The sequence below is a fragment of the Cetorhinus maximus genome, chromosome 13 (assembly GCF_964194155.1).
Source record: "Cetorhinus maximus chromosome 13, sCetMax3.hap1.1, whole genome shotgun sequence".
NCBI classification, from domain to species: Eukaryota; Metazoa; Chordata; class Chondrichthyes; order Lamniformes; family Cetorhinidae; genus Cetorhinus; species Cetorhinus maximus.
The window spans coordinates 73,990,530-74,016,784 of record NC_135891.1 but is presented as its reverse complement, the minus strand read 5'-3'; the positions used below and the strand labels follow the sequence as shown (position 1 = coordinate 74,016,784).

The window sequence follows — 26,255 nt, the reverse complement described above, 5'->3', positions numbered from 1 at the left end:
TAAAAGTATATTCTAGACTATGCTTAGTTTACCAAGACTAAATCTATGTAAACCTGGCCCAACTTTAAACCTTTAAAAATGAACCAAATCAGATTGGTCATAAAGACCCAACTAGTCCCCAGGCAAATAGTTAACTGTGCACACTTAATAAAATGGAATGGAGTAGGTTCCACACTCCACTGTCTGCAAGACTAGGGACATCAGCTGTCCCACTTGCCTGTTTGTGTGAGGGGAAACTACAACCACAACCTGCTGCGATTGCCTCTCTCCAATGTATTATCTGTAATATTGTCCGGTCAGTGTTTAACTCAAATCGTAAATTGAACTGTCAGCAAGCACAAGAATGATGCTCCTGTGGAGCCCGAGTAATGCCTCCTCATATCCTCCTAATATTCCTCCAGAAAGTGGCTTTTCTCACATACAACTCTTGGGTAATTTGCATCCAGGAATACCATAACCAATGCTGATCATCCCTTTACAGACCATCTCCCAGCAGAGAAGATGATCAAGAGCGAAAAGCTAATTTTCTCCTCCCTCCAGACAATGAGCTGAATTGGAACACCTCCACTTTGGTCTAACTGACACAGTCAATTCATTATAAACCAGGAAGCAAACCAGAAAGATGCTTTTCCATGTCAGCTGCTCACTTGCAACTTAGGCAGAGTCATGACTTGAAAGAAAAAATCCAATACTTCTAGTTTTAAAAGTTGTGTAACTACTGAACTTTAAAAACCTAACCTGGCAAGAGATGAAAACAAAGCTAGAGTACATCTATGGAAATGAGCTCCAGTTATATTACAGAGTAACCAGAAGTGAAGGACATTAAAGGCCAGTTATGGAAGTTAGAGTTTTTAAACTTACCTTTGTACCAACTGTTATATCTTGGACAATGCTGTAATGTGAACAGAGAAAGAAAAAGTTAGATAACAAGTTCATCACATACCACTATCGGCTAAGAGAACATTCCAAGTGCTTCTGCAGTTTAAGGGAAGGGTCAGACTTTACTATAACCTAACAGAGTCTCTACACAATTTTTTCAATAATTTACCTCACCCCCCAGTCACCCTCCCACAGGAATGCACTATGCCTCTGCAAAAAAAAAATCAAAAAACAAAGATTTAAAAAGGCCACAGAAAAAGGCAACTTCAACATTTATGGCAAGTAAAAAAGGACAGAAAGTTCACAAGGCAGCAAAATGCAGAAATGAGAAGAGGAAAGATCTGACCATAGTAATGGAATGCAAAACAACTTATTTTCCTCTTGAAACTGCACCCAAAGTTACAGCCCACATTAGATGGATGCTACTTTTAGTACTTGGAGCATTGCACAAAATGTCTGCCTTTGTCTAGAACTCATTACATATCCTTTCGTGCCACTTTAACCTGGGTTTCTGAACATTCCATTCTTTAGGACCCGTGACTGGAATAGAGTAATTGTTAGGTAATGTGAAAAAACATGTGGAATGCTGAGGTCAGATAGTCTCATACAGGGTCAGCACATACTTAGCCCCAGCAAAATAGGGAAACTATGCATCTGTAAACCTCATTATGCAGAAAATCAGTTTTTATGAAATACGAGAGCTAGCAAGAAACTTTTAAATTCTACAAAACAAAAATGCAGCAAGGATCTGTTTCCTTGCATTTCAAAAGGGGAAGAAAAACAGCCACCCTCTGCTGCTAAAGACTGCAAACATGTGAACATCAGACTTGGTTGTAATGCCAATCCACCACCTCCAGTGAAAATTGGGTTGCTAGTGCGATGTCTGTATTCACATGATAGCCGCAGACAAAACCAGAAAGCACTTATATCCTTTCCCTGTGCCCCACACACACCTCACATGGACAAAATCCCATTGTACATGGATACACAAGAATGCTCGAGGATTATGCAACTGGTTTCAAACAAGCACTTACACATCAAGAGGGTGGAGTCATTTCCTCATTCATAAAGTCTCATGACCACACGAGGACAAACTTCAAAAGAAACCCAACATTAAGTATTTCAACCAAATGCATGATTCACGAGAAGCCCCGAAATCTAAACCGTTTGCAGCTGAACCATGCCATGCTGCTTCCACAGGACTCGGCGTGAAACATGTCGATTAAACTGAGCCACTGAAAAGCAACTGGAGCTAAGAATGCCGCTTGCTAGCCAGACATTGCAATTCTAAAAGTCATCCCCAGCCATACAAATGGCCGCACACAATGCACGCTTCACCGATATCCCCCACACACTGCTCAGATTTTCCACTGCCCAGTCCCCGAAACTACAATCTGCTATTCAACCACCAGGTCAGCAAATAACAAGTTAATTGCGTTCATCGGAACCAGTTCAGATATGTTTCAAACCTGAAAACAGGATCGAAACCCACACAAAGGAAACCTGGTTGAAAGGTGAAGCCGACACGGGCGGGGCAGCCATGTGGCCGGGGCACCGAGCTCACCCCCAGCCTAACGCACGAGCCCCGGGCCGGACACTACCGGAACCCCGGATGAAGCAAGGCCCCGGCCTCTCTCCCAGCGCCGCCATTTCGCGTTGAGAGCGTTCGGGGCCCGGGTTCCTGTTCAGGCCTCGAATCCCAAATTCAAACTCCCCCAACCGCAGCCGGAACGAAACCACTCGCGTGCGGGGACCCGATCCTCATCCTACCCCCCCCCACCCCCACTCCCCCTCCCAGGACCCTCAACCTTACCCTCCTCCTCCAGTCCTCCCCTTCCCCCCCCCCTCCCCCTCGGGCCCCCCCTCCTCCTCCTCCCTGCCCCCCCTCTCTCCTCCGCCCTGGTGCCCCCACCCCCCCTAGTGCCCCCTCCTCCCCCTTCTCCCCTCCTCCCTCCTCCCCTCCTCCCCCCCCCCTTCTCCCCTCCTCCCCCCCCCCTTCTCCCCTCCTCCCCTCCTCCCCCTTCTCCCCTCCTCCCCCCCTTCCCCTCCTCCTCCCCCCTTCTGCCCCCTCCTCCCCCTCCCCCCTCCTGACCCGGACCCTCATCCTCCCTCCGACTGGACGCCGAGCCTCACCCCTCCATCATTCCCCTTCACACCCCCTCCCCCTCTCCCCCACCGCGCGCGGACGGTGCCGCGTGCTCAGGCCTCTTTCCCCCCCCCCCCCGGGGCCCGGGAGTGGCCCGCGTGCTCAGGCCTGTCCCCTCCTCTCCCCTCCCCTCCCCGCCCGCTCAACCCGAGTTCGTCACTCGATCCCAACTTTTCGGACACTTTGAAGCCAAGCACGACGGCGCGGACCCGGTTACATCTTCACTTTCAACCCTTCCCTCCTGTTCCCCACCCTAGGGCAGCGGTGAGCCAGCCCTAGTGGCGAGAGAAGGGCGGACTCCTTACCCGTCCATTGCAGACCGGAGAGCGCAGAAAGAAAAACCGCGGCTGTTGTAGCCGACCCCCTAACATATACTCGGACAAAATGGCGCCACGTCAATCACAGTTCAATGCCACTTCCTATTGGATGCTGCACGGCAAGAGGCGGGTCCGTTCCGCTTCTGATTGGACGGTCCAAAGAGTAAACGTGGAGCTTCCTGTCAATCAAACCACCAGCTCAAACCGGAAATATAACCCACTTCCTGTCAATCAAATACCTTCCCCACTGCTGATTGGACAGAAGCTGTTAGGGACTGAGGGATGAACCCCCGGGCCAGCCCCTGGCACGCGTCAATCAAATCCGATGAGGGACAGTGATTGGATAGAGTCCCCACGAGCCCCCACCAAGTCCAACTGCCAACAGAGCAACCGTTAGAGTGGGGGAGGGAAGCAGGGTGAGGGGAGGGATAGGGAGAGAGAGAGAAAAAGAAAGAAGGAAGGGAGGAAGGAATGGGAGTGGAGTGAGAATGGGGTTGAAGTGGAGTGAGAGAGAGAGAATGGGGGTGGAGTGAGAGAGAGAATGGGGGTGGAGTGAGAGAGAGAATGGGGGTGGAGTGAGAGAGAGAATGGGACGGAGTGGAGTGAGAGAGAGAATGGGGGTGAGGTGGAGTGAGAGAGAGAGAGAATGGGGGTGAAGTGGAGTGAGAGAGAGAATGGGACGGAGTGAGAATGGGGGTGGAGTGAGAGAGAGAATGGGACGGAGTGAGAATGGGGGTGGAGTGAGAGAGAGAATGGGACGGAGTGGAGTGAGAGAGAGAATGGGGGTGCGGTGGAGTGAGAGAGAGAGAGAATGGGGGTGAAGTGGAGTGAGAGAGAGAATGGGACGTAGTGGAGTGAGAATGGGGGTGGAGTGGAGTGAGAGACGAGAGAGAGAATGGGACGTAGTGGAGTGAGAATGGTGGTGGGGTGGAGTGAGAGAGAATGGGAGTGGAGTGAGAATCGGGGTGGAGTGAGAGAGAGAGAATGGGGCGAAGTGGAGTGAGAGAGAATGGGGCGTAGTGGAGTGAGAGAGAGAATGGGGCGTAGTGGAGTGAGAGAGAGAATGGGGCGTAGTGGAGTGAGAGAGAATGGGGCGTAGTGGAGTGAGAGAGAGAATGGGGCGTAGTGGAGTGAGAGAGAGAATGGGGCGTAGTGGAGTGAGAGAGAGAATGGGGCGTAGTGGAGTGAGAGAGAGAATGGGGCGTAGTGGAGTGAGAGACAGAATGTGGCGTAGTGGAGTGAGAGAGAATGTGGCGTAGTGGAGTGAGAGAGAATGGGGCGTAGTGGAGTGAGAGAGAGAATGGGGCGTAGTGGAGTGAGAGAGAGAGAGAATGGGGGCAGAGTGCAGTGAGAATGGGAGTGGAGTGAGAAAGAATGGGGGCAGAGTGCAGTGAGAATGGGGCTGGGGTGGAGTGAGAGAGAGAGAGAGAGAATGGGACAGAGTGAGAGAGAGAGAGAATGGGGGTGGAGTGGAGTGAGAGAGAGAATGGAGGCGGAGTGAAGTGAAGGGCTTAGAGAATGGAGGAGGCAGAGTCAACCCAAGGAGGCGAATAGTGAAGCCGGGGGTTGTCTTATCTATTTCCCACACCTCTGTTGTCATCGCTCCTGCTCCCTGACAGAATTCACCTTGTCTTCATCTTCCACCCCAGCAGCCTCCTTATTCAACGGATGGTCCCTTTTCAGTGTTCTGAAGGGACCTTTCCACGACACCCTGCTCCACTCCACTATCACCCCAACATCCCATCCCCTTCCCATGGCACCTTTGCATGCAATCTCAGAAGGTGTAACACCTGCCCCTTTACCTCCTCTCCTCTCTGTCCAAGTCCCCAAACACTCTTTCCACTCTCCGTTTACCCTCCTTCCCTTGTACTTCTTTCCATTTAGTCTGCTGTATTCACTGCTCACAATGCAGTCTCCTCTACATTGGGGAGACCAAATACAGACTGGGTGACCACTTTGCAGAACAGTCCACAAGCATGACCACGAGGCTTCTGGTGGCTTGCCATTTTAACTTTCCACTATGCTTTCACATAGTCCTCTCCATTATCAGCCTGCTGCAGTGTTCCAGTGAAGCTCAATGTAAGCTTGAGGAACAGCACCTCATCTTTCATTTTAGGCACTTTACAGTCTTCTCGAGTCAACATTGAGTTCAACAATTTCAGAGTATAAGCTCTGCTGCCCCATTCCTTGGCTTTGCATTTGTCAGCTTTAATCTTGTTTCTCTTAATTTTGCTTTTGGGTGGCAGCTGTTCATCACTACCATTTACACCTCCTCTGGACACATCTTTTGTTTCTTTACTGTCCCATTACTATTCCCTTTGTTCTGGCCCCACCAACTCTTGTGTCATTTAATGTCTCCTGTCTTCCGCTCTATCAGACCTTCCCTTTTGTTCTTTTAGCTCCCTCCCCCATTTCATAAAACCTATTACATTTCTAGCTTTTCCCGGTTCTGGTGAAAGATTACAACTTGAATCTGTTTCTCGCTCCACTGATGCTGCCTGACCTGCTGACTATTTCCAGCTTTTTCAATTTTAATTTCAGATTTCCAGCTTCCTCAGCATTTTGCTTTTGGAGGGTTAGAAAGCCTCTCACAACCCGTCATCAACTTGACCAAATCAGGTCACCACTAAAGCTGCTTGGTAATGAGCATTAATATCCCCTGCCACTTGTTCATACCCCTTCATCTCTGGGAACACCATGTTAATCTGTGCTGCATCCTTTGCTTTTATCTTCTTTCTATAATGGTTGTGGCCAAAACCGTACATATATTGAGTCCTGCTAAATGTCTGTACACGTTGTTTTCTGGAAACAAAAGCAGGAGTTTACCTTTATCTGGACCATTCTGCTTGTGCTCCATCTACACAGTAAGATTTCTGCACTCATCTATATTTAAAATCGTACCATTTAAATTGGATAGAGCTTGCATTTTCGTAGTGCTTTTTACAATGTACAAACATCCCAAAATATTTCATAGCCATTGAAATATTTTCGTAGTGTATAGTCACTGTTGTAACAGGACAGGAACAACAATTTGTGCACAGCAAGATCCCATTAACAATACCCAGATGTGCTTTTAGTGTTTGTAACTGAGGGATGAATATTGACCAGGAGGCCTCCCTGCTCTTTGAATAATGCCATGGGATAATTTTACAATCACTGGAGGGGGCACATTGGACCTCAGCTTAACAGCACATTGAAAAGGCAGCACATCTGGCTGTGTAGCATTCCCTCAGTAATGGAGTGTCAATTTGGATAGTGTGCTCAAGTCTCTGTAGTGGGACTCAAATCCCTGACCTATTGACTCAGGTGAGGGTGCTACCCAATGATCCAAGACTGGCACCTATTCACTTTTAAAAAGCAGGACCGATATTTTCTCTTGTGCAGTTGGAATAGCCCTTTTTAAAAGCCCAACAACCATATTTTCTACTATTGTCACCAGTTTTAAAGATGAAAATAGTAAAAACAAGGCTGTGGAGGTGCCACGCGCAGTATTGTTGAAAAACATTAACTTGTATTTCCTCCCCTGAGCAGAGCCCATAGGCCACATGAGGTAGATCTACATTGATAGTTCTCCCACAGTCACTGGTTGTTGTCAGGGGAACTACTGGTATAAAAGTCTCTGCAGCTTTCAGTTATTAATTTAGACCAAGCAGTACTCTTGGTTCCAAACCAGTAAAGATCACAGTCAACAACCACTCTGTTATGTTGTTTTGAAGGGGCCGAATAGGTGTACTAACGTTGAGGGAGAAATGGCCCATTCGCTCAACAGTTCTTATCTCTCTTCACGAACCAGCAAGGAAGATTGGAGTAACAATGACAATTTGAAACGCTGTTTACATTCCTCACAAACAATCAGTCCAAGTTGTAATTATTTAGAATTAGAAGTATTTAATACAACCTTTCTGTTAGGGTCATGGATAAGTTAAACTCTTGTAATAATCACAATGACAGACACAGCAACAACAATAGTACCTTTAACAAAAACTTGCTTTTACATAGCTCCTGTAACAGCAAGAACGTCTACATTTATGTGGTGCCTTTAATGCAGCAAAACACCCCATGACATTTCACAGGAAGCAGGTAATTTGGAAGACAAATTGAATGTCAGCCTTTGTTGCAAGGACGATGGAGTATAAAAGTAGGGACATTTTGCTGCAGTTGTATAGGGCATCGGTGAGACCGCATCAGGAGTACTGTACACAGTTTTGGTCTCCGTACTTAAGGAGGGATATACTTGCATAGGAAGCAATTCAAAGAATGTTCACTAGGCTGATTCCTGGGCTGAAGGGGTTGTCTTATGAGGAAAGGTTGAATAGGTTGGGCCTATTGGAGTCTAGAAGAATAAGAGGTGATCTTATTGAAACACATATAAGATTCTGAGGGGGCTTGACAGGATAGATGTTGAGAGGATGTTTCCCCTTGTGGGGAAATCTAGGACTAGGGGGCACAATTTCAAAGTTAGGGGCCTCCCATCTAAGACAAAGATGAGGAAGAATTTCTTCTCTCATAGGGTTGTGAGTCTTTGAAATTCTCTTCCCCAGCAAGGAGGCTGAGTCATTGAGTATATTCAAGGCTGATTTAAATTTTTGATCGACAAGGGAATCAAGGGTTATGGGGGACAGACAGGAATGTGGAGTTAAGGCCACAATCAGTTCAGCCATGATCTTATTGATGGAGCAGGCTTGATGGGCTGAATGGCCTACTTTTGCTCCTATTTCTTATGATCTTATGAACATAATCAGACAAAAATTATTAAACCAAAGATGGATATATTATAACAGGCAACCAAAATCTTCGTTAAGGGGATAGACTAAAGGAGAGAGAGGTGGAGAGGTTTAGCGAGGGAATACCAGAGTATGGGACCTAGACAATTAAAGACTACCAAAGGTGGGATACGAAAGAGTCCAGAATTGGAGGAACATAGATCTTGGAGGGTTGCAGAGCTGGAGGACACTAAGCGGTTTGGGTAAGGAGGGAAATGAACATGAAGATGCAAATTTTTAAAATTGAGCAATCCATAGTTCAGTACAGTTCAGTAATAAGATGAAGGAACTAAATACATTAGCACTGAGCCACTATGGTGGGAATAAAGTAACTGAGACCTGCATCACAATATCTGAAATCGAGCTGCGTGAATTACCAGTACAGGAGTTTTAGATTCTATATCTATTTGAATGAACATAATAAATATAAAGAACAAGTTAATGGTACAACAAGAAATAGTACAGTGCATGGAATATCACAAACATATGTACATTTCCACTTGAGATTTTCCCCTTTACTGACAGCCATTTTGTTTGAAATATTTATTGTGTCATTTAGCATCACCCACACTGAATGGAGTGAAACATCAGAGGACCAAATGTTGTCTTTGATCATATTCACATCATTCTTATACTGCAACATTAAACTGCATGAAGTGAATAGCTCAGACATGAAACAGTAACAACCCATAGCACAGCCTCCAGCCAGGACCATCTGGAATCAATTCCAGACATCTATTTCTCTTAAGCGGTGTGAAGAGATTCACTTTCCTATCATCAGGGTTCGGAATTGATAGGATGATTTTGATAGTGAGATTTATGACTATGATAAATTCAAAACAGGTTTATTAAGCATAACAACTTAGCAAACCTAAGCAGCAATTAACAGGTTAACAAAGGCTTTACTTCCCATTCCAACTTGGAATAGCGGAGCATGCAACCTGAGTTCCAGTTTCTGTTGCTTCTTGGTTGACGTAGTTTCCTTTTCTGCTGTACCTTTCAGCACATTCTAGGCTCTTTGATACAGTTTTAGATGCCAAGATTTTGGTAATCTTTTAGGATTCACTTTCTAGGCCCAGTTTCCAAATGTTCCCTAGTTCAATGATAAATCTGAATCTGACCTAGGTGAATTAGAATCAAAGATTGGCAGACAAAACTGTAACAGAACTGTTAGCTGCCTTTAAAGATAAGACAGTTCGTGTTCCTGTGAAGGGCAAAGGTACGACAACCAAAGCCAGAGCTCCCAGGATGAAGAAAGAGATAGACAGTAAGATGAAGCAGAAAAGGCATGTGTATGTTTGGATAAATAACTTTGTATACTGTGGCTTGCCATAGTCCTGTGACGTCATGATATGTAAATAAAAGCTATAGGGTAGTAGCCATTTTATATACCACATAGAACATTGTGTCAAAAGTCGGCAGTCGGGATTAAATGGATTTTGATAGCTGTAAGAGAGCCAAAAGATATTAAAAACAACAGAATAATTGAAACTTTGTACAGGACATTGACAGCTGGATGAGTCATTATAGCTTTAATTTATCCAGTACCTGTTCCTATGGAAATGAAGGAAGATTTGAGAAGGAATTAGCAATTCTTCCCATCTTAATGGCAGAATAATGAGATTGCCTCACTGTTGAACAAGAACCTGAACAATTAAGAGTACCAACTCCATTAACAGTGATGGAGAAAGGGTGCTACAAGTTATATTACACCCTAGATCTCATCAAGGAGCAGAAAAGCAAGTTGTGTGAAATTTTGGAGGCCATGAAGACCCACTTTGAAAACTCGTTAATAATGTTATGTATGAATGCTATGTGTTTAACATTAGAGCTCAGGAAGAGAGGGAAAATATTGATCAGTATTTGATTACACTGAGACATCTAGCAAAATCTTGCAAGTTTGGGCACCTGAAGGATGATCTGATCAGAGATAGGATTGTCTTAGGAACAAGTGTTCCTGCTGTGAAACCTGCTGTGAAAGCATGTCTGCTGAGAGAAGAGAAACTTACTTTCAAGAAAGCTACTGACATGTGCAGAAGCTCTGAGGTGGCTAATCTTCAGCTGAAGAGTATTGATGGGAGAACCAATGAGGCTTTTCACTATGCTGAGAGGCAGTTAATGTCTTCCAAGCACAAGTCAATAATTAAAAGGAAGGACAAGTTACAGAAGGGCCACCAGAAAGATTAAGGCCTGAGTACTGGATGCCATGATGACCCATGCGCTTCGGGAAAAGCGCGTATTTTCTTATATGTCACCTCCAGGATGAACTGACTGTTATGGCACCATGGATGGTAAATGCTGAGCTGCTCAAATCCCAGAGGGAAACTTGAAACAGTTGTCACAATTGTTTTGCAATTTGTATTTTTATTTCGAGATGCGTGCCTTGAATTCAGTAGTAATAAGTTCACCTGCCTCTTTATCCTACCTATGGTGGAGATCATGGCCTTCCAGCAGAGAACTGAAGAAGAATATTCATTGAATCAGTTTGGAAGGCTGATCCAGATATTGTCTTGTTCCCCAAAATGAGTGTGACAATGATTTTTACTGTAATTTCCCCTATTTAACGGACTATTTAGAATCCTTGGATTTTAGTTTACAGAATGTTTTGTATAAGGTATACACATTCCAGCAAAAAAAAATCATGTCACGCAAGACTCATTACATTTATACAGGCCGCAATTTTACTATGATGTGTCAAGTAATACCACTGCCTCAGTTACAGCTCTATTGCTCCCTGGATCCTAGATTTTCTTCCCTTTGGTTACTGATGTGCGTTGTATTTGGAACTGAAAAGGAACACTAAAATCATCAACCACATGTTGTGCAAGCCTATTTAAACTTTATTTTGGATACTTCATAATAGATGAGTAGTCTTAGGTCAGGCTAAGCAAACATGAATGTTATCTTTGTAGATACGATTAATGATATTGTTTGTTAAATGTTTAATTTAGTTTTGTAAAAAAAACCCTAATGTATATTAGTTAAATAAATGATTTTATGCACATACATAGGTCTATAAATTATTACTGCGATAGCTCCTAAATCCCCTAATTAATCTAGCTCCCAGTTACACCTCTATTATGGCAACAGTAAAACAATATAGATTTCAACAGACCCAGGCAAAGCACACAATACCCTGGACAGTGAGAGTTAAAACAAATTCTCTTAGCTTCGGTTCCTGGAGACAGCAGCTTGGTGCATAGAGGCTGGAGGCTTTTCACACTTGTTAGATCTTAGAATTTCATCTTCTTACATATAACCTCATCCCCTTTATACAGATTTCTCCCTTTTTAATGTGAATCCCACTGTCCCAATATATCTTTGCAACTTTACTTTTTCCACAATATAAGTCTTTCATAGCACTCATATTATCAGTAATCTTTAGGAAATATAAACACACTGTTTGGCTTAGCCTCTGTTGGCATTACTATCTCTTTGAAATTCACTACTAGGGTTTATCTAAAAATGCAAATGTTCTTCACACCTCACATTCTAAAACTTCAATCATGTTTATGTATTTAGCATTTCAAACCTAGTTTCCCTTCTGATAGATCAAAGCACCCAGACTAGCTGTCTGAAATTCAATTAAAACCCACACACACACCTATACACAGAAACTAATCCAATCCCATTATTAACTTATATTACAATATTATGAAAATTATTATATTTTCGTGATATGGGGGGTATTCTGAAAGATGGTTAATTGATTTCCTGATTGTGACATCACTAGCTTGCAATAAATGTCTGTGACCTGAGGTTGCCATGGTAAAGAACAGCTAAGAAGCAAAGGGTAAATAGAAAGCTAATTGCAGTGGGGTTGGGTCAACTTTTGTTTTCTATTTGGCAGTCCAGGACAAACTGAGAATTGGTTTGATAGAAAAGCAAACAAGTTTCTCTACAAATGGAACAGTTTTCTGTTTGACAATTTTTGACCAGATCCTTGTAGTGAAGCAGGTCTCTGAAAATAAAGCAGAGATTGTGTTATACAGTTGGAAAGGATGGAGAGCTGAAGACAGGAATGCCAAGGGATTGTGGATTGGACAAGATACATTGCTGCTTTTTCAATGCTGCCACAGCTCATCATACTGTTTAAAGGGATGAGGGAAGGAAGATTCTGGGGTTCTGTATCATCAGGACTGTCATAATTTGAGTGAAAGAGGGTTTGTAGACTTGTGTCTTGTTCGTAGTAACAGTGTCCAGGGACTTTGGATGGAATACAGCTAGTGGTGAATGGGACTTAAGGGCCAAAATGATTGAGTGGGAAGTGAGAAGTTAGAGGTCCTACCTAGTGGAGGCCAAGTTGGAAAGACTGTGAAATTACATGAGATGCTACATTTGTGCTGGAAGTAATGTAAGTGATGTAACTACGGGAGCTGTATCTTTGTTGAATCAACTATTTTAAATGAAATTTACCTCTTTGTTTGAAATATCATTCGCCTATTAATTAATTTTTGAGTTTTGTTGATTTTAGTTGCTTGATATATTCTAAGTTTAAAAAAGTGAAATCTTGACCAGATTTTCTTTCCATGGGGATTCTTTTCTTTTTTTTTAAAAGTTATCGGTCTCTCTGGGGATTGTAACCATGTAAATAGAGTGGAGGATACCACAAGAGGGAAAAAGAAGCATGTGCAGCATGTGGAAAGCAGTGCTCTAACTGCAAGAAACTGAGCCACTTTGCATGCAAATGTTTTACTGCAAAAAGGAACAGCAGGCCGATCAATGACCTACCAGGAGGGGAAGTGATTGTGGATGATTTGCTAGTCCATGGATGTAGAGACACAGTGAAAGAAGTCATAGCAGACCATGCAAGGAATCTAGTGAGACTGCCAGAGAGAGTTTGCCAGATGAACCTGAAGCTGAACAAGAAAAAACTGCAATTGAAGATGTCTAAATTTAAGTACACAGGTCATGTACAGACAGCTGAAGGACTTTGCTCTGCTCCTGATAAGGTGCAAGCTATAGGAAAGACGTAGCAACCAACAGATGTGAAGGCAGGATTTATGAACTACCTAGCCAAATTCTGTCCAATTTGTCATCAGAGTGTGAACCACTATGCAAGCTCACTGCAAAGGATGTTCAATGGTATTGGGGCACAGAACTAGTAGTAGCTTTCACTCACATAAAACAACTAGTGATGACAATACCAGTGCTGAGGTACTGGCGCAGAAAGGCAAATTTCACTTTGATAAAGCCACCAAATCGTTGCCAGAGCTGAGAGTTGGAGAGCTGGTCAGCGAACAAACGTTCAATGCACTCAACAAAAGTCAGCCCACTTGTTGTCACCTCAACTGTGCATGATGAAATTGAATGACCCGATCTATCGTTGCAACTGCAGACATTTCACCAACTGAGCAAGGAACTGAACTATTAGTCCCAAAGATCAACCATTCCCCAACAAACACAATGGATCAGCAGCAACAGTTACCACAGCACCAACATTCATCAGTGAAGCAACATCACCCCAGGAATCAGCAGACACAAGATGAACAGACAACAACAGCTTGCAAACATACCATAAAAAGGCCTGAGCAAGTAAAAGATTACGTGTGCAATGCACAGATGAGTACATGGACTTCCAAAGATGTTTGATAAAGTGTCACATAACAGCTTTCCAACCAAGTTGAAGCCCATGGAATAAAATGGATTGTGGCAGCATGGATACAAAATTGGCTGAGTGACAGGAAACAGAGATTAGTGATAAACAGTTATTTTTCAGATTACAATAGAGTTCCCCAGGGGTCAGTACTGAGGCCACTGATCTTCTTGATGTATGTTAATGACGTGGATTTGTGTGTACAAGGCACAATTTGAAAATATGCAGATGATGCAAACTTGGAAGTATTGTGAATGGTGAGGAAGATAATGATAGACTTCAAGAGGATATAGACAGGCTGGTGGAATGGACGGACAGATGAAATTTAATGCAGAGAAGTTTAAAGTGATACATTTTGGTAGATAGAAGGGTGAGAGGCAATATAAAATAAATGGTACAATTGTAAAGAGGCCGCAGGAGCAGAGGTGCTGGGGTATATATGCATAAATCATTCGAGATGGCACGACAAGTTGAGAAAGTAGCTAAAAAGGCTTATGGGGTCCTGGGCTTTATAAATAGAAACATGGAGTACAAAAGCAAGGAAATTATGATAAACCTTTATAAAGGTTATAAAATGTTGGTTTGGCCTCACCTGGGGTATTGTTTCCAGTCCTGGGCAATACACATTTGGAAGGATGTGAAGGTTTTAGAGAGGGTGCAAAAAATAATTATGATATTGGTTCCAGGAATGAGAGATTTCGGTTACGTAGAAAGATTGGAGAAGCTGGTGCTGTTCTCCTTAAAGAAGAGAAGGTTGAAAGGAAATTTGGTGGAGATATTCAAAGTCATGAGGAGTCTGGACAGAGTTGATGGAGAGAAAATGTTCCCATTTGTGGAAGGGTTGAGAAGCGGAAGTTACATTTTTAAGATGATTGTGTTATGACCAGGTGAGAAGGAGTGAACTGGCTTCTACTCAACCTCCTCAGTTGGTCACAACAAATGTTTAAGTTTCTTTTTCATGAGGATATCCCTTTTCTGAATCAGAATGAATTTAAGTATTTGAGCTGTGGGCAATAAAGAATCAACTAAACAAGGTTTTTTTGAATCAAAGAAAGAGCAAATTTACTAACCGCTAAACCCTAGAAAAGTAATAAAAACGTGTGGAGCATTCGGGCCTCATGTAATCATTCAGATATGTGCACGCACACACACGTATCAGAAATAAGGAGAGGTAGAGTCCAATAAATAAAAGGTAAAAGAATATATGGTTTGTCATGATGATGGATCCTATCCCTGAATTACTTATGGACATATTGAGCTGTTAAGTAAGGCAAGTATTTTTTAAAAAGGACATAGAAGCAAAATCTGGCTGAGGTAACCACTTACTAGAAAATTCTTATGTGGATTACTTGACCAACGAGTTCAGAGAGAATGGAATTTCGCACCTAAAAGGTGTGACATGGCCTACTTCAGACAGACACTGCAAAGAAAAGATACAATGCAAACTGAACTGTAATCTCCTGCGGTTGCGGAGATAATAGAAAATGATTACTATCTCAGCTGAAACCACCTCCTGTTGAGTTATATCCCAGACTGTGAACATGGACTGAGTTGAAAAGAAAACAGATCTGGGCGAAAGACATTTTTATTTTTTCCCTTCCAGGAATACACAAGGAAAGGGATTTTAAAACGCCAGCTACAACCCTAGTTCTGTGTGCTAGTCTGGTGTTCTGTTCTGGTGTGTGTATGTGCTGTGAAGGTCACAGCTAAAGAACACCAACTGGGCATCATGCAAATAAAAAAAGTCTCTCTCTAATTGCTGGAAGCAAGTCACAAGTCAGCAAAGCCACAGTCGAAAATGAAACAGGACAACACCTTTCAGCTAACCTGCAGAACCGAGAATCTCCAAGCCAACTGCTCAACTGCCAAAGTCAGCACTACCAGAATCATTCCAACTTAATAGCCGCAACGTTTCACCACCTACTCCTCGTGGGCAAACCAAAGGACAGATTCGTATATCTTTTTAACTTTTATTTTTGGACTCAGTTTCTCATTTCTAATCTGCGTGTATATGTGCTGTGTTTTATTATTTTTTCTCATGTTTAGTAACTAATAAACTCATTCTTTCTTTAACTCAAGAAGGCCTGGTTAAATTGGCTCTTTTAAAATATAGATACATTTGGACTGGAAAAAGGTATCCACGAGGGAAGGGATCCTTTTCAAATTAACCTTGTTGTGACCAACTGAGGGGGTTGAATAAAGAAAGGGAGCCAGTTCATCCATCCTTACCTGGGAGCATAACAATTTGGGGTACCTTGACCGGGATTATAACATATTGGGGGACCTTGCCCGGAGACTGGTCATAACAAATTGGGAGCTTGGTGCTGGAATTGTTCCCACAGATGAAACAAAAGACTTGGAGTGGGGAAAGTAAATTGTTCCTTTGAAAGCAATTTTAAAAACTGCAAAAAAGCTTTCTTGAGTCCATACTATTAAAGTGTAAAAATGTCCATATTTGATGCCAGTGCTTTTCTGGGAGAATTAGGGAAGTTACTTTTGTCTGTCCCTTGAACAGTTAAAAGAGGGAGCGAGGCACTTATGATTAGAATTTTGCCCGAAAGCCAGAAAACCCCAATTTTTAAAAGGGGTGCCAACGGTCTACAGGTGGAAATTGAGCACGATGCAATGGATAGGGTAGTGGTAGAGAGATTAAAATTGGAGCAACAGACATTAGAGTTTCAGGAAAGAGAAAGAGGAAAGATAGGAAAGGGCACGGAGAGAAGAGAGAGAATTTCAGGACAAAGCGAGAGAAAGGGATTTTAAACTAAAACAGCTTGAGCTGAGGGGCAGGGACCTTTGATCCCTTCAAGACACCACTAGCTCAGACTTAAGGGCTGAGGCAATCTGGCTTGCTTGTTTAATCCCTAAGTTTGATGAAGCAGAGGTGGAAGCCTTCTAGCGGTTAGCACAGCAGCTAAAGTGGCTAATTCAACATTGGTCCCTGCTACTACAGAGTAGGCTTTCAGGAAAAGCTCATGAGGTTTACTCCCATTTGCATGAGAAAAATGCCACTATGAGGCAGCAAAAAGGACTATTTTAAGCGCGTACCAGTTAGTGCCGGAGGCGTACTGTCAGAATTTCTGTACCTTTAAGAAATGGCCTGACCAGACGTACCTGGAGTTTGTAAGGCTTAAACAACTTGCTTTTGACCAGTGGGTATGGGCACTTAAAACAGAAGCCACTTAGGAAAACCTTTGAGATAATTCTCCTTGAGAGGTTTAAAAACTCCAAACCCTACCCAATAAGAACCAAGGGTAACAGGGGCCAGGCAGGCAGCCACAGTGGCTAATGACTATGAGCTGATTCACAAACCCTTGTTCCAGAAGAGACCCTCCCCTAGTCACCCCCAGCTAACTGGGAAAGGTAGAGGTGGAGAGTGATAGAAAACTGACCACCCATGGGAGAGAAGGAAAGGCTGGAGACCCTCCTCAAGACAGAAAGGGCAGTGCTGAGATGAAACGTGAGGCCAAGAAGCCTGTGTGTTTTAACTGCGTAAAGGTAGGTAGAGCACCTCTGGGCCAACTGCTGGAGGTTACAGGAAAAACCAGTGGGATTTATCAGGGCATGTACCCCCCGTGCTGAGAATGGGAGTCAAGTCAGAGAGCAGAGCAGACCCGGCTATGGCCCTGACTATGGCTGCAAATCCCTACAGATGTACTCCTGAGAATGCGGGTTAGATTAAACAAATCCCTGAGATAATAGAAACTGAACTGGACTAGCCATATAAATACTGTGGCTACAAGAGCAGGTCAGAGACTACAAATCATATGATGAATAACTCACCTCCTGACTTCCCAAAGCCTGTCCACCATCTACAAGGCACAAGTCAGGAGTGTGATGGAATACTCCTCACTCCCACAACACTCAAGAAGCTTGACACCGTCCAGGACAAAGCAGCCCACTTGATTGGCACCACATCCACAAACATTCACTCCTTCCACCACCGACGCACAGTAGCAGCAGTGTGTACCATCTACAAGATGCACTGCAGGAATTCACCAAGGCTCATTCAACAGCACCTTCCAAACCCACGACCACTACCATCTAGAAGGACAAGGGTAGCAGATAGATGGGAACACCACCACCTGGAAGTTCCCCTCCAAATCACTCATCATCCTGACTTGGAAATATATCGCCGTTCCTTCACTGTCGCAGGGTCAAAATCCTGGAACTCCCTCCCTCACAGCACTGCGGGTGTACCTACATCACATGGACTGCAGCAGTTCAAGAAGGCAGCTCACCGCCACCTTCTCAAGGGCAACTAGGGATGGGCAATAAATGCTGGCCCGGCCAGCGAAGCCCACATCTGGTGAATGAATATAAAAAAAATACTCAGGGACCAGCCAAACTCTACTGCTGGGAAAAGGCATGACCTTCCCACCAGAGAGTGCATTAAGTGCCAAGGTGTTGGTAAAGGAATTGAAGGAGGGTACATTCCCATCCCCGCATACTGGGTGCACCTGCATATTGCAGCCTTGTGTCAAGACTAGTGACCATGGGAATCATCTCCAGATTGCCTGTGAATGGGGTCGACCTGCTCCTTGGCAATGACCTGGTGGAATCAAAGGTAATAGCATCCACAGTGGTCTCAGTGAAGCCCACTGAGGTCAGGGAGACAGAACAGCTGCAGGAGAAAGTGCCTGGCATTTTCTCTGACTGTGTGGTAATGCGGTCTGTGGCCAGACAAGCTCTGTCAGTGGAGGCTGAAGTGGCACTGCAGACAGGAGACCCTATGGTCTTGGTTATCTGAAACTTTTCCGGGAGTCTAGAAGACACCAAGAAGGTAATAAATAGATCTTCCTTGGTAGCGGCACGGCAAGGTGACCTACTGTTAAATACATTAGCTCAGACTGCCCACACTGAAGCTGAGGCAGAAACAGTCCTTGAATGCTGCTACATTAAAAATGAGCTGCTAATGAGGAATTGGAGACCCCCTCACAGACCTGCAAACGAGAAGCGGACAGTGATCCACCAGGTGGTGGTGCCGCCGAGGTACCGTAGGGAAATCTGGCGGCTAGCTCACGAAATTCCGATGGCTCGGGCATATCGGTATACGCAAAACCCAGGCCCGCATCAGCCAGCACTTTTAATGGTCACACCTCCACAGGGATGTAGTAGGTTTTGCAGAACCTGCCACACCTGGCAGGTTGTGGGAAAACCCCAAACTGCAATATGACCTGCACCTATGATTGCTGACTTTTGGAGAGTCATTCAGCAAGATGTTAGTAGAATGTGTGGGGACCCTACCCAAAACAAAAGGGGGCTACCAGTATATCCATTTCATCTTGGATATGGCTACCCACTTCCCAGAGGCTGTTCCCCTGAGAACCACATCTGCCAAAATAGTGGTGAGGGAATTAGCCTAATTCTTTACCAGGTATGGTCTGCCCACCAAGATCCGTTTGGATCAGGGCTCAAATTTCATGTCCGAAATATTCAAGGAAGTCATGGATAACTTGGGCGTGACCCAGGTGAAGTCTTCAGTGTATCACCTGCAGTCTCATGGGACATTAGAACGGTACCACCAGACCCTAAAAACAATGATCAGGACATACTGCCACGAGTGCCCCCATGACTATGATAAAGGACTAGGTTTTCTTCTGTTTGCTACCAGGGACTCACCCAATGAGTCCACTGGTTTTACTCTATTTGAATTAGTTTACGGGCACCAATGTAAGGGCCTCTGAAACTAATCACGGAGAGGTTTTTAGAACAAAAGGAGGAAGTCTCCATGTGAGACTACGTAACAGCGTTCCAGGAGTAACTCATGAGAGCCTTTGATGTGGCTCGAGAACACTTGAAAATCTCCTAGGCTGCAATGGAAAAACAGGCAGACAAACATGTCAGTGCCCTAACCTTTCAGCTAGGAGATTGTGGCCAGAATCGGCTGTTCCCGCTGGCGTCGGGCATGCTCATTGGTGTGTGCGGGCAATATGGCGAGAAGGCCAAAAATCAGTTTCATGGCATTGTGAAACCAGTTTGAGATAGTCCGCTCCGCCTGTCAATGGCGGGCTGCGTTTCCTGCCATCAGACATCAGGAATCTCATTGTAATACATCTGCATATCATTATAAGGCCAGCCCGCTAGAATCATCCCCACCACTGGACTGTTGGCGTGATTGCATGCTGACATGTTTCACAACAGCATATATAAGGTTTGCACTTGGTGGGCTGCACATTGAGGGGAACTCAGAGGTAAGTGCACAGTAACGTTGCAAAGCGCTCACCCGGGTCGCCTGTTGGACTTCAAGGTTGAGGCTCATTAGAGGTGGGGGGCAAGGGCTGCTCTGAGGTTGAGGTGACTTGGAGGTGGGGGCAAGGGCTGCCTTCCGGTTGATGGTAGTGCATAAGCACGTGTTGGGTGGGGAGGAGGGAAACGGCCACGCATCAGGGAAACCTTGTATAAAGTGAACATTCTCTGCAGCTGAGACAGTTCAGACGCAGCCACATTGATATGTGTGGAGTCAGGCCTCTAGTTTATATGCCCACTCAAGCACTGGACTAGTAATCCAGTTACTGGGTTCAAATCCCACCACCGAGGATGGTGGAATTTGAATTCAATAAAAATCTGAAATTAAAAGCCTAGTGATGACCATGAAATCATTGTCGATTGTTGTAAAAACCCATCTGCTTCACCAATGTACTTTAGGGAAGGAAATCTGCTGTCCTCACCTGGTCTGGCCTACATGTGACTCCAGACCCACAGCAATGTGGTTGACTCTTAAATGCCCTCTGAACTAGGGCAACTAGAGATGGGTAATAAATGTTGGCCTGGCCAGCGACACCCACATCCCATGAACAAATAATTTTTAAAAAGCAATGCAGAGGCATGCAATTGCCACTAAACGCTCCAGAGCTTTTCACCTCCTGGGTACAGACTGCAAACTAATGAGCATTTTAGTAGACTGCAGAACAGTTGGATGACTGGGCACGTTGTACAATCTCCTTGCTAAAGCTGGCCGTGGAGCAGTCACTCACAGCCTCTCACAATCTCAGCATCCTGGTTTGGGCCAGTCTCCCCCACGTTTCAGGCTAACACTGCAGCCTTGCAGTGTGGGTTAGGAGAATGCCTGTGCCTGAGCTGAGAGCACAGCATGCAGTCCAATGGGCAAAGCTGCAGCCAATCGGTCAGGCGGAGTGGGGCAGAGGTGGGTGGGGTTTCGGGCAGCCGTGCAGTGCACTAAACTCTGGCCATCCAAGTGGTGGCCAGCACTCTCCAGGATGCCTTAACCAAGCTTTAACTTCAGGCTTAACCAAGAGAGGTTCTTAGTACACCCAAGCTAACCCACACATCTCTCTCTTTCATCCTGCAGGAGGAGTACATCAGGAGCACAGAGCCTGGTGAACTAGCTGTATGCCTTGTGGCGTACAGAGAGCGAAGACGATGGAGAAGAGAGCGATGGAGGCACCTGGCTGCACAGAGGGAGGAGCAGCACCTTCAGGAAGAAGTGGCAGCTGTGGCTCCTGCACATGATGCTGAAGAGCCACAGTGGGCCCGTCGTTGGTCGGTGCCTAGGTAGGCCCAAGATCTACAGACGCTGCCTTTCATTCCTGCAGATGACCGAGAACCAATGTCACCAAAGACTGCTCCTGTGTAGAGAACTGGTCAGTCACATCTGCCAGCTGCTGCAGGATTTGGTGCCACGGGGACATGGAGGGCATCAATGGCCAGTGGCCATGAAAGTGACCGCGACACTCAATTTTTATGCCAGTGGCTCCTTTCAGGGCTCCACAGTGACCTGTGTGGGATATCACAGGCCTCCACCCACAAATGCATCCATGAGGTCACAGACACCACCTTCACGAGGGCAACAACTTTGTGCATTTCACCTGGGACCAAGAGTGCCAGGATACAAGAGCGATTGGATTTGCCCAGATCTCGGGTTTCCCACAGGTGTATGGTACCATCGACTGCACTCACGTGGCGCTCAGATCTCCATCACAACATGGGGTCAACTATATCAACCGCAAGGGATTCCATTCGCTGAACGTTCAGTTGGTGTGCGACCACAACAAACACATCCTGCAGGTCTGTGCACGGTTTCCAGGGAGTGTGCACGACTCCTACATCCTCAGTCAGTCACAGATCCCTGATGTCTTCCAGGGTCCACAGGAGGCTGCAGGTTTGGCTCCTCGGGGACAAGGGAGCAGAGGCCGTGGCTGATGACACCCATGTGGCGGCCTCAGACTGCAGCAGAGTGAAGGTATAATGAAGCTCATGCTGCAACTCGCAACTTGGTGGAGCAAACCATTGGGATGCTGAAAATGAGGTTCCGGTGCCTGGACCGGTGGGTGGAGCCCTGCAATACAGTCCGCAGAGGGTGTCACACATCATCACCTGCTGCACCCTTTACATCCTGGCACTCCAACGGGGAGACAAGCTGGCTGAGGAGGAGATGCAGGAGCTGGAGGTCTCCTCTGATGAGGAGGATGTTGATGAGGATGAGGAGCTCCTTGAACAGTACGATGACGGCGATGAGGCCCTTGCACTGGCCAGATGAGGCAGGTGTACTCAGGAGGCCCTCATAGCTGCCAGATTTGTGGAGGATGATGACGACGTGCAGTGAGTAGACACCATAGATCCACATATTGCATCTGTGCACATTTGGCTCCAGTCTGGCTTATGGTAGCACACATTCCCTCTGTGATAACGCTCCTGTCATGGAGACGCAGTGGAGGCCCTAATTGTCACTAGATTCCAGGAGGATGATGACGACAGGCAGTGAGGACACTCCACAGATCTTCACACAGCCTCTGAAAATGTCTGACTCCTGTCTGGCCGAGGACAGCTCGCTTGAGCTCTGTAATCAGGGTCATATCATAGAGACACAGCCATGAAACTTTAAAAGCATCTGATCCTTTGTCCGCCATCAGCACCTGACCCCTTCAGGAGCACAGCTTCACTGGTCACAGATGCTGAAGAGATGGGGCCAGCCCCAGCTTAAAGGTGCTGAGAGCACACAGAGAATGATGGAACTCTGTGACGCCTGCCCACTACATTCTGGCAGCAATGACAGGCACCATCGAAGTGCAGGCATCAGTAATGTTTCCAGGGAGTGTGAGGCTGGACCATCACTTTGGTCTGAAGGCTGCACAAAGCACAGGGAAGAGACCCTGGACTGAGACACCTGCCTTTATCTTGTGCAGAAAGGTTTCACATCTGAGTGACACGAACACTGCTCATCAGAACAAGGAGCCACAGGCAGGGAGACATTCTTGGGAGTTTATTTCCAATCATGAACATTTTGTACAAATGGTAACACCCGTGCCCAGGCTGTGCAACTACATCTTCTTAACTTTCTTAACCCTGCCGCTACATCTTGGTGCTCCCTGGACATCCACAGCAGAGGTAGAGACAGCCTGCTGACTGTGACGTCTTGTCTGTGATGACCTTGGTGGGTGTCCTCTGGAGGGCTGAGACCTGGAGGGCCCGGCCTGCTTTCAGGGTCCTGCTGTGTGGCAGTGGCACCCTCCTCAGCCTGTGGAGCTGGAGCTGCTGGGTTCACGGGAAGAGGGGATTCGGATGGACCAGACACTCCCTGGGTTACCTGGGTGGATGGCCCTGGGGCGTGCACCTGCTGATCCTCCTTCCCTATGGGTGCCCGAGGGCCCCTGGTTGACTCCATGAGGAGAAGGGGTACCTGGAGTGAGATCAAGCTGCCCCAACCCTCTCGTGTACGCACTGTTGGAGGCCAACTATGCCATCAGCGATAGAGTTCAGCCTGCACAGCAGTGCGGGAGCGACGTCCTGGTCCAAGGTCTCCATGGCGGCCGCCATCCTGCCAGTGTTGACCTCAGTGCATTGCAATGCCGGTGCTATCACCTCAGCCTGAAGACAGATGGACTCCTCCATCTTGCTTTGCAATCTGAGGAGTGCAGTGGACATCCCTTCCTGATGTTCCCGAGCTTGCCTTCACAGCTCCAGCAACTGTGACATGACCGAGTCCAGAGGCTCATCATCTGACTCGGACTCAGCAATGTTCTGGCCTCCAGCAGTCCTCCGAGTGCCGGACACCTGGGAAGTCCCTGCCGCTGCCTGCTGTGGATCAGACAGTGCGATGTGCTCACCAGATTGTGATCCCAAGGTTACAGTAAAGCTAGGTCCCACCGAGACGTGTGTCCCTGTGCTGGGGGAGGGGGTGGGTGAACGCTGTGACGGGACTTCAGTGAGGATCTCAACAGATTACTCTTCTGAGCTTCCCTTGGAACTTGACTGGAGGCCCTGATTGTGTACTCTCTTGGCAGTTTCCCAGATGTGCCTGTGAAAGCAAGGGGAGATAATCCTGTGAAACAGGACACATCACTCAGGGCATGGTTGTCTGATGGATGTTGCACTGTTGGATTCTCACTTGGTAGAGCACCGCCGACTTCACCGTCAGCACAGGAACGGTCCTGGTCATTGCCGGCCAGCTGGATCGCTCCGTTTTCAAAGTCCGTGAGGACCTTGATTTCAGGCATTCCTCCACCAGTCTGCAACTCTCCATCTTGTTGTGTGCCAATTTGTCCTGCATGAATAGAGATGAAGACAGCGTAAGCACGATGCCTGCCAGGCCAGATGACAAGTATAAAAGCAAAATACTGCAGATGCTGGAAATCGAGAACAAAAACAAAAATACCAGGAAAAGCTCAGCAGGTCGGACAGCATCTGCGGAAAGGGATACAGTTGACGTTTCGAGTCTGTATGACCGTTCTGATGAAGGGTCATACAGACTCGAAACGTCAACTGTATCCCTCTCTGCAGATGTTGTCAGAGTGCTGAGTTTTTCTAGATGATAATTATGCCTGGCATGTGTGGGTGCTGAGTGGTCCCATGGACGGGATAACAATGAAGGTGAAGGTGTGAGTGAGTGAATGGTGATGTCCCTTGAACTGGCAGTGAGTGAGGGCACTGTGGATGTGTGATGGGTTGGAGAGTGTGAGTTCGGAGTGATGAGAAGAGTGACTGCCCTGGTAGAATGGAGGAGATCATTCATCCTGTTGTGGCACTGGGTGGCTGTCCTCTTTTGCAGGGCATTGGCGCTGACCACCACTGCCACAGAATCTCACAGTGCAGAAGAGGCCCTTCGGCCCATCGAGTCTGCACCAACATGTGAGAAACACCTAACCTATCTACCTAATCCCATTTACCAGCACTTGGCCCATAGCCTTGAATGTTATGATGTGCCAATTGCTCATCCAGGTACTTCTTAAAGGACGTGAGGCAACCCGCCTCCACCACCCTGCCAGGCTGTGCATTCCAGACCATCACCACCCTCTGGGTAAAAAAGTTTTCCTTCACATCCCCCCTAAACCTCCTGCCACTCACCTTGAACTTGTGTCCCCTTGTGGCTGATCCTTCAACTAAGGGTAACAGCTGCTCCCTATCCACCCTGTCCATGCCCCTCATAATCTTGTACACTTTGATCAGGTCGCCCCTCAGTCTTCTCTACTCCAACGATAACAACCCAAGTCTATCCAACTTCTCTTCATAACTTAAATGTTTCATCCCAGGCAACATCCTGGTGAGTCTCCTCTGCATTCCCTCCAGTGCAATCATATCCTTCCTATAATGTGGCAACCAGAACTGCACACAGGCTGTGGCCTCACCAAGGTTCTATACAACTCCAACATGACATCCCTACTTTTGTAATCTATGTCTCGATTGATAAAGGCAAGTGTCCCAAATGCCTTTTTCACCACCCCATTAACATGCCCCTCCACCTTCAGAGATCTATGGACACACACACCAAGGTCCCTTTGTTCCTCAGAACTTCCTAGTGTCATGCCATTCATTGAATACTTCCTTGTCAAATTACTCCTTCCACTTTTCAGGGTTAAATTCCATCTGCCACTTATCTGCCCATTTGACCATCTCATCTATATCTTCCTGTAGCACAAGACACTCAACCTCACTGTTAACCACCCTTCCAATCTTTGTGTCATCCGCAAACTTACTAATCCTACCCCCCACAAAGTCATCTATGTCGTTTATATAAATGACGAATAATAAGGGACCCAGCACAGATACCTGTGGTACAGCACTGGACACGGGCTTCCGGTCACTAAAGCATCCTTCTATCATCACCCTCTGTCTCCTACAACTAAGCCAATTTTGAATCCACCTTATCAAATTACCTTGCATCCCATGTGCATTTGCCTTCTTTATAAGTCTCCCATGTGGGACCTTGGGGCTTTGCTGAAATCCATATAAACTACATCAACTGCACTACCCTCATCTACACACCTAGTCACCTTCTCAAAAAATTCAATCAAATTTGTTAAGCATGACCTCCTTCTGACAAAGCCATGCTGACTATCCCTGATCAAACCTTGCCTCTCCAAGTGGAGATAGATTCTCTCCTTCAGAATTTTCTCCAATGGTTTCCCTACCACTGACGTGAGACTCACTGACCTGTAGTTCCCTGGCTTATCTCTCCAGCCCTTCTTAAATAGCAGAACCACATTAGCTGTTCTCCAGTCCTCTGGCACCTCCCCCGTGGCCAGAGAGGAATTCAAAATTTGGATCAGAGCCCCTGCAATCTCCTCGCTTGCCTCCCTCAGCAGTCTGGGACACAA

General features: G+C 46.0%; 2 protein-coding genes across 15 annotated transcripts in view; one reads left to right on the top strand and one right to left on the bottom strand.

Moving 5' to 3' along the window:
- Window positions 1-3,434, bottom strand: part of LOC144688698 (polypyrimidine tract-binding protein 1-like) — a 35,661-nt gene extending 32,227 nt beyond the window's left edge. For 6 of the 14 annotated variants that reach the window (XM_078555538.1, XM_078555542.1, XM_078555550.1 and 3 more), the window contains exons 1-2: window positions 3,331-3,433; window positions 862-892 (exon numbers count right to left, since the gene is read on the bottom strand). In XM_078555538.1, the coding sequence (XP_078411664.1) occupies window positions 862-892; window positions 3,331-3,338 (39 nt within the window). In that variant the 5' untranslated portion in view covers window positions 3,339-3,433. Of the gene's footprint in view, window positions 1-861; window positions 893-1,913; window positions 2,054-3,330 lie in introns of those variants that run through there. The other 8 variants (XM_078555539.1, XM_078555544.1, XM_078555543.1 and 5 more) reach the window with 3 other exon arrangements.
- The window catches only part of LOC144688703 (DNA-binding protein RFX2-like), a 911,596-nt gene that overhangs the window by 684,525 nt on the left and 200,816 nt on the right, over window positions 1-26,255 (top strand). The window lies entirely within an intron of this gene.